General features: G+C 33.3%; 1 protein-coding gene across 2 annotated transcripts in view; it reads right to left on the bottom strand.

The window, feature by feature from the left end:
* Nucleotides 1–251: 251 nt before the first annotated feature.
* The window catches only part of ccdc138 (coiled-coil domain containing 138), a 31796-nt gene continuing 22489 nt past the window's right edge, over nt 252–9558 (bottom strand). For both annotated transcript variants that reach the window (XM_077215164.1, XM_077215165.1), the window contains exons 12-15: nt 7409–7565; nt 4098–4274; nt 1544–1682; nt 252–515 (exon numbers count right to left, since the gene is read on the bottom strand). In XM_077215164.1, the coding sequence (XP_077071279.1) occupies nt 374–515; nt 1544–1682; nt 4098–4274; nt 7409–7565 (615 nt within the window). In that variant the 3' untranslated portion in view covers nt 252–373. The remainder of the gene's footprint in view (nt 516–1543; nt 1683–4097; nt 4275–7408; nt 7566–9558) is intronic.

Raw genomic sequence — 9558 nt, 5'->3', positions numbered from 1 at the left:
TATGAGTGTGTTATGGGCGTGTTATGAGTGTGTCATGGGCGTGTTATGAGTGTGTCATGGGCGTGTTATGAGTGTGTCATGGGCGTGTTATGAGTGTGTCATGGGCGTGTTATGAGTGTGTCATGGGCGTGTTATGAGCATGTTATGAGCGTGTTATGAGCGTGTTATGAGTGTGTTATGGGCGTGTTATGAGCGTGTTATGAGTGTGTTATGGGCGTGTTATGAGCATGTTATGAGCATGTTATGAGCATGTTATGGGCGTGTTATGAGCATGTTATGGGCGTGTTATGGGCGTGTTATGAGTGTGTTATGAGCGTGTTATGGGCGTGTTATGGGCGTGTTATGAGTGTGTCATGGGCGTGTTATGAGCGTGTTATGAGCGTGTGAGCATGCCCAGATTGAGCAGGATTGAGCTGAGGTTGATGTTGAGGAAGGCTTGAGAACGGTCAGCGGTTCGGTGCATCTCCTGCAGCAACAAATGCAGCGACGACACTTCAAACAGACGCTTGTTCTTCCTGCAACCAAACAGAATCACAGCTGAACCTCCCAATACACACATGACCTACATCTGATCCCTCTTCAACAGGACCGACAGGAAGAAGGTTTTGCAGTGAAGTCACTGCACTCTTTCTCAATGAGATGATCTTGACACTGTTTAGAAAAACCAAACTAAACTAATGAGTCGTTTTCCCTTGCAGAGCGTAAATATACGTTTACGTAAACATAAATTACGTAAGCAAAAATACGTAAACAATTTTTTTCAGGAAAATCACGATTCTTTTTCATGTTTTTTTGCTATTTTGCAAGTGACTGAGCATTACAGCCAAACTAATGTCCCTATTTTAAAAACAAAGCCCTATAGGTAACAAAATATAAAATAAAAAAGAATGGCAGATATTTAGGTCAAAGTGTTTATTTTGATTTATCATGTATTTAAATAATATTTTTATATTTATTAAAATGCATTTTATTAAAATCTATTTCTTTATTAGCTATTTGAATCAATTGTGATTAATTTAAACCAATTTAACTAAATAAATAAATTTGATAAAAAAAAATGTAATCTTATTTTTATTCATTGTAACATTAATTTATGCATTTATTTAACTTAATTCAATTTATTAGTTATTTTAATCAAATGTGATTTATTTCAATCAATTTTTATTTTACTCAAATGTATTTAGTTTGGTTTAATATTTTAATTTATTATTTATTTAAATAATATTTTATATTTATTTAAATTCATTTGATTCAAATGTATTCATTAGTTATTTGAATCAAATGTGATTTATTTTATTATTTATTTACAATTAAATGTAATTATTTTGTTAGTTAATTGGTTCAATCTTATTTTTATTTATTAATATTTAAATGTTTTTAATTTTATTACAATGTATTCATTTATTACTTAATGTGAAAAAAATGTAATGTTTGAGAAAAATGTGAAAAAAATCACATTTAAATCTTTTTTTATTTTATTTAGTTAGTGAATTAGTTCAACCTTATTGTTATGATTTATTTATTATTACAGTTTTTTACTAACCGGACACTGGAGAGCTTCTGGAGGAGCATGAGCATCTTCTCCATCAGCGACGGCTCCACACGAGGGTTACGGAGGAACATCGAGGCGCAGCGGAAGAAATCTTCTGTGCTGCACTGATCCAGAAAAGCCGATAGCAACCCTGATGGACAGAGGAACAATAGTCAGGGATTCTCATTGTGGAAAAAATCTGTAATATTGGGTTTATGGCTTTAAATCGTTTGCATGAAACACTGCTTCTAATCTAGATGAATGGAAAACATTTCCACACTCGAGTCTCAGAATACTGTAGATGACAGAGGAGGAATCCGGTTATGAGAGACACACACGGCCTTCCATGAAAACAGTTTTCTGAAATGTTATGTATAAATATGCAAGTGATGCATTATATAATTAAATGCGCACTCATCTGCATACATTTCCAGGGGAGAGTTGCATAAATATAGCCATTTTGTTAAGACTGTGTCTTAACTAGTACGAACAACTAGCAGTTAGTTAGAGGTAATCAGTCTTACTTTTCAAATTCAAGATCAAATTACACAAATCTACATTTTTATGACTTAAAACAGTTATAAACAGTCTTAAAAATAATTCACACTAGTTTAACTGACTCGAGGCCCACAGAGAAGGAAATGAATAGTTGAAATAAAGTCGTTATTTTTGTTTGTTTTTGCGCACAAAAAGTATTCTCGTCGCTTGATAAACTTAAGATTGAGCCACTGTAGTCTCTTGAATTATTTTAACGATGTCTTTAATAACTTTTCGGGGAACAAGTTTCAATCCCTTAGAAGCCTATGGAGTAGTGATCCAGCTCTCAGATTTCATCAAAAATATCTTAATTCGTGTTCTGAAGATGAACGAATGTCTTACGGGGTTGAACAACATGAGGGAGAGTAATTACTGACAGAGTTTGCATTTTTGGGTGAACTAACCCTTTAATGATGGATAGATGCAAGTTTTTGAGCTTCAATCTGTTGGTTGCAATCCACTCCCATTATAAAGCTTGAAAGAGCTAGGATATTTTTTATATAACTCTAATTGTATTTGTCTGAAAGAAGAAAGTCATATACACCTAGGATGACTTGAGGGTGAGTAAATCATGGGGACATTTTCATTTTAAAGTGAACTAATCCTTTAATTTCTGAACTTCTGCCTGGTCCGACCTCTCACAAGCCTAACGCGAGTCTGATCTCAGGCCGTCTGTTAAAGTCTTCAGTCTGAGCTGATTTAGGACACATGGAGCACATTAAAGCTTCGACCAGACAACCACAGCTGACCTTCAGACGTGACCTCCCGCTCCACCCTTCACACATTCACATAATTATCCTCCTGTAAAGCTCCCTAATTGCCAGGCCAGCTCACTGTAAACTGCTCGCGCTACACACGTCTGTTCAGTGTCAGCGCGTAAGAAAGTGAAAGGCACATTCCTGGCCCTTCTCGTAAACGCACTCACTTTACGATACGTGAGTGTTTTTCACCAGCTGTCAGTCCACCGGGCCTGAACATGAGCAACACCACATCAAAATCACATCAGTGACCCGATACTGTACACCGCCATTACAGTGTGATGGGAATTTAATTAAACCCATTACTGAACCACAAATACCATGACTGAATTAAATCAAGCATGCTCTGGTTTTCAAACTGGAGTGCAGTGACCCACAGGAAGTGCTTGGGGGTCCATGAAAAAGTAAAAAAAAAATTTAAGATTAAATTTTTTTTTTTTTTATTAAATAAATAAAAGACTATATAAAAATAATCATAAAATTGGATTGATTGAAATAAATAAAAACTAAATAAAGCATTTGATTAAAACTATTTATGTAATTATTTTAAATTATAATTTATTAAAATAAATAAATTAAAACAAATATATTTACTAAAATATATTTATTTAAAAATATTAAACACCGAAACAGATACATTTGTTTTCAAAAAATAATAAATAAACAAAAATTTATTTAAAGAAATAAATAAAATAAAACTACTTAAATACATAAATGCATTTGATTAAAATGCATTGATTATTTTAATTTTTGATTAAAATAAATTCAAATAAACATAATTTGATTTAAATAAGGAATAAATAAAAATGTATTAAAATAAATAATTATATTAAAAAACAACATAATTAAATCCAATTAAATTAAATAAAAAATATTTAAATGTACAACTTGTAAATATTGATTTATTTAAATAAAATGCATTTGAATAAAATAAATAAACGCAATATGATTTAAATAAGTAATAAATTAATACATTAGATCAAAATAAATAATTGGATTAAAACAAAAAAATTAAATTGGGTTAAATTAAATTTAAAAAAAAGTGCAATGCAATGATGTACACATACTTTACGCATTTTCATAACATTAATATTTTACAGTATTAACTGGGTCTTTATACTATACTTTATAAAAAATATACAGTTGCCTTTTAAATTTTAGGATTTTAAGAAGATCATATTTGGGAGCCCGTGGCATTAAAAGACTGAAAGCCCTGTTTTAAATGATCATCAGAGTAGTTTAGAGGACGTGTAGCATGAAGAGTTTCTCACGTGACTCTGAGCTCATCTGTATCAGGACACCTGTGGACCGAGCCAGCAGACCTGGACTCCCTCCTCTCAGCAGAACCAGAACCACCGGCAGAGCCTGGTACTCCAGGAACAGCGCCTGTCCTTCATCGGTCCGCACCGCACACGACAGCACGTCTACAGCCTGAGCCAGAACGTCCACTACAGGAGGAGAAGTCAAGACACATTCACTTATACAGCGCCTTGAACAATACAGACTGTTTTAGGGCTGTCGATCTTCCTCTAGAATACTATTCGAATTCCATTCCTTATTTTATTTCAAATTCGAATATTAAATGCTCAAATTCATCCTATTATTAATATTTACGACATTACACAGGCTTATGGATCGCCAATGCCACTATAGCATGATAGAAAAGCAGTAATTCTTGTAACGTTGTCTGTCAGGTTGCCCTCAGGTTTCTAGTTGAGGAGTGATATTTCATTCGGATTTTGCATATTCTGCAGATTGCCACTTCTTTATTTGTCATTTTTCCATTTTGAAATCCAAACACCTTCCACACATAATCGTCAGGAGTGGTGACCTCCGTTTCCGAGACATTGCTCTCCGCCATATCTGACAGTATTGTTGTGTTATGAAGATAGAGCGTGGATAACGTGCACAATTGTGTTATGATTCAAAAACTTTATTGTTTATCAGACATAACAAAAGCATCTCAATTCTACATGCGTGTAAGCCAAGCCGGCAAGCATTTAATTTTTTTTAAAAATATACATAAAAAAGCAATATTCGAATAGTATTGATTTTTTTACTATTCGAATTTCAGCCCTAGAGTGTTTCAAAGCAGCTTTACAGTGATAATAGGAAATTAAAGTATCAGTTTTGGCTTTACAGCAGCTCTAGAATAAAGTTATTGTCCAGCTAAAGTTAGTTTTGATTGGTTCACTTCTGTTGAACAACATCACAGACTGCATCAGTTCAGGAAGAGAGAAATAATGATGCAACATCGACACCGTTATTGAGCTAAACTGAATCAACATTGAACAGACTCGAGCTGAATAATAACAGAAGAACAAATCTCTGTGGTTTGGACTGATGGGTTAGTGAAGCCGAGGTTACCTGTGAGTCCTAGAGCTGTATGATTCTAGCGGAAAATCGTTGAAAGAACACACACACGCGCACACGCACGTGCACACACACGCGCACACACACGCGCACACACACACTGCAATCACCATGGGGAAATCTCAGAGTAAAACTGGAAGTTGTGAAAAATATGATACAACAGTGTTTTGCCAGATGAGAAGTTGACCTATGCATCATCTTTTTACTCTTAATTCATTTTATAACTGTATCATATATCTCTTTAAATTCCTTTTATAACGGTTTTAATTTTGCTTGCTTTTATTTAGTGGGTATTTTAATTCCTTTCTGTGTAAAGCACTTTATATTACCATAGTGTATGAAATGTGCTATATAAATAAACTTGCCTTGAATAATGACACTACTGTAATAACTGCATTTAACTCGTTTCATAATGAACTTTACAGTTATTAAACTGAACTAAATCAACACTGATCTGAACACTAACAGTCTTTTTAAAGCTGAATTTCTCATATTTGATAAAGCTTGCATCACTGATTCCCTTATTTTCCTGTTTTGAAGCCGCTTTGAAACAATATTCTAATTGCAAATAAACACAGAATCATTCATATTTAGCACTGTAATATAAATGCACTTTTCAAGAAATCTTTATTTATTTTTGTATGATGAACCGTATTATACTATATTATTGAATAAAAAAAAAAAGGGTTTAATCTCATTTTGCTTCTCCAGTAAATGTATCTTGATTTAAGAATGTTTATATATTTGTAATGGAAAACAAGAGGATAATTTGCATCGTTTGTAATGAATGCAACATTTAATGTCATAAGGCTTTCTGATTGAAGACTTGTAAGAGCAGCAGTAGAATAGAGATTAGATGAGATGTTAATGAGATGCTTTAGACATTAATGCAGTTTGAGCCATTTATCCGGACTATAGGAATGTTCATGACTTCAACATGTTATTAATTTCAATGACGCATCTCCAATTTTGGTGTCAGAAATAAACTATTTATTAATGGAAAATTGACTTTGTGTGTTTTTTTAAGCATATAAAGTATGATATGAACTGCAGACTCGTGTGCAACACTGCCACCTGCTGCAGATACAGTGAAATCATCAAAGAGAGGTCAGAGGTCAAAAACATGCATAAAATGACCCTAAACGTGAACGTACAATTGCTCATCATCACAAGCACGTGTGTGTGTAATAAAAAAATAAAAAAATAAAAAAATTTATATACATATATATATAAATTCGTATTTTTATATCTAATTAATATTTTTATAAATACATACATATATACATTAGTGGGCAAAAGTGATTTCCAGCCTAGGAAAATTTACATTTTTTGTTTAAATATTTTGTAGTCATATTACGCAGTTGTGCTTGGAGTTTGTTTTATTGTTTTGATTAAATTTTATCCAGGCTGTCGTATAAAGAAATTATGAACACATGCAAAAACAAGAGAGAACCAATGAGATATTAATAACTAATTATGTTGTAATCAATGTTTGTTTTTCTATGCATTTGTTTTGCATAGTAAAATAAAACCTGATATTAATGCATATAGCGATTGTCTATTTATCTTTACATTTTTAGAAATAATTTAATTAATCTGTATATATGATCACAAAAAGATACAACTTTTGATTTCAATAATGTATTAGTAAATGTTTAAATTAATATTAAGTAAGATCAATAAATGCATTAGAAGTATTTTTCATTGTTAGATCATGTTTAACGAATACTAACAAATGGAACCTTATTGTAAAGTGTTACCAGAAAAAAAAAAATATATATTCTTTTGCACAATATGAAAACAGTAAATGCACTGCATGATAATTACTGAGTGATTCTTGTCTATTAGACTCATTTCATTTGACCTTTTTTCGCCTTTGTCTACATTTGGCTTTTGGCTTGTTTAGTTGGGGACATTCAATTTAATATTCAACAATATTATTGATCTGCTGTATTGACACGATTATATGAGAACTGAACTGGATGATGACATCACGGTTTTCTCCAGAGCGGCTTTATATTTAATTTAACTAAATTAATAACTTTTTTACTTTTAAATGAACCATCACTGAACTGGACTATGACGCTATTTTCTTCTGGAAAAACAAAACTTTGTTCCATTATTGTCCTGTTATGACTGTAAAGCTGCTTTGCAACACTCTGTATTGTAAAAAGCGCTGTATAAATAAAGGTGACTTGACTAGTTTGACCTTGACTGATGGTTTTGATGATGATGAGGCTGCACAGAAAGCGTGTGTGAAGACAGGAGCTCTTAAACAGTGGACACACACGCGGGCGCGCCGGGTCACATGATCCTCGAGACACCTCGTCACCCAGCCTCCTCAGCGTGGAGGTCAGGACAGCGTGCTGGAGGAGAGAGAGACCGAGATGTGGCATTAAAACACACACTACTGCAGGCCCTGGGGTGTCCGTCGGCCCGCCTGACTGAAATAAAACAGCTTGCAATAAACATCTAATAATAATACATTAGGAAAAGTTTACAAAACTTCAGATAAAGCTAGTTTCTGGACAATTTTTTTTTTAAACTTTTGATTTAATAAGCTTCCTTTGATCTAAAGCATATGGAAACTGAAGTGAGATGATGATGATGATGATGATGATGAAGCATCTCCTGCCTCAGATTGCTGAGCTCTTAAAAACACACAGGGTTGTTTGATTGGTTTCACTTTATTTTGATGGTCCCTTTAACACATTCTGTTGTCTATAAGTAACTGCACCTACATGTCTACTAACTCTCATTAGAGTATTAGTAGAGTATTAGTGGTGTATTAGTAGAGTATTAGTAGTGTATTAGTAGTGCATTAGTAGAGTATTAGTAGAGTATTAGTAGAGTATTAGTAGTGTATTAGTAGTGTATTAGTAGTGTATTAGTAGTGTATTAGTAGTGCATTAGTAGAGTATTAGTAGTGTATTAGTAGTGCATTAGTAGAGTATTAGTAGAGTATTAGTAGAGTATTAGTAGAGTATTAGTAGTGTATTAGTAATGCATTAGTAGAGTATTAGTAGAGTATTAGTAGTGTATTAGTAGTGCATTAGTAGAGTATTAGTAGAGTATTAGTAGAGTATTAGTAGAGTATTAGTAGAGTATTAGTAGTGTATTAGTAGTGTATTAGTAGAGTATTAGTAGTGTATTAGTAGTGTATTAGTAGTGCATTAGTAGAGTATTAGTAGAGTATTAGTAGAGTATTAGTAGAGTATTAGTAGAGTATTAGTAGAGTATTCGTAGTGTATTAGTAGTGTATTAGTAGTGCATTAGTAGTGCATTAGTAGAGTATTAGTAGTGTATTAGTAGTGCATTAGTAGAGTATTAGTAGAGTATTAGTAGAGTATTAGTAGAGTATTAGTAGTGTATTAGTAGTGCATTAGTGGAGTATTAGTAGAGTATTAGTAATGCATTAGTAGAGTATTAGTAGAGTATTAGTAGTGCATTAGTAGAGTATTAGTAGTGCATTAGTAGTGCATTAGTAGAGTATTAGTAGAGTATTAGTAGTGTATTAGTAGTGCATTAGTAGAGTATTAGTAGAGTATTAGTAGAGTATTAGTAGAGTATTAGTAGTGTATTAGTAGTGCATTAGTAGAGTATTAGTAGAGTATTAGTAGAGTATTAGTAGTGCATCAGTAGAGTATTAGTAGTGCATTAGTAGTGCATTAGTAGAGTATTAGTAGTGCATTAGTAGAGTATTAGTAGAGTATTAGTAGAGTATTAGTAGTGTATTAGTAGTGCATTGGTAGAGTATTAGTAGTGCATTAGTAGAGTATTAGTAGAGTATTAGTAGTGTATTTTATATTTAATAAAAAAAATTCAATATTATGCATCAATATATCACAATAAATAAAATAACAAAAATATATACAATAACACAAATAAGTACAGAGAGCAGTTTAATGGAGAAGAGGGTTCAGCCCTTCTCCCTCATATGATGGCAGGAGGACACATACTGCGCTGCCAGCTGAATACACTCTTCTTTCTCTCCCAAAATATAAGACAGTTTGATTATGAGGCTCTCTTGTTGGAATTGAGGTATAATCTGTGCTATTTGTGTAAAATAAGCGTCTCTGATGTTTTTGTATTTGCTGCACTCAGTGAGGAAGTGCAGCTCGTCCTCTACGACTCCATCAGTGCAGTGTGAACACAGTCTGAGCTCTCTCTCTCTCTCTCTCTCTCTCTCTCTCTCTCTCTCTCTCTCTCTCTCTCTCCATCAGTGCAGTGTGAACACAGTCTGAGCTCTCTCTCTCTCTCTCTCTCTCTCTCTCTCTCTCTCTCTCCATCAGTGCAGTGTGAACACAGTCTGAGCTCTCTCTCTCTCTCTCTCTCTCTCTCTCTCCATCAGTGCAGTGT

The sequence above is a fragment of the Siphateles boraxobius genome, unplaced genomic scaffold, assembly GCF_051911475.1.
Source record: "Siphateles boraxobius isolate OS27281-9 unplaced genomic scaffold, OSU_SipBor_1 7, whole genome shotgun sequence".
Lineage (NCBI taxonomy): Eukaryota > Metazoa > Chordata > Actinopteri > Cypriniformes > Leuciscidae > Siphateles > Siphateles boraxobius.
Note: the sequence above shows the minus strand (reverse complement) of the source record. Positions and strands in the feature narration are given on the sequence as shown.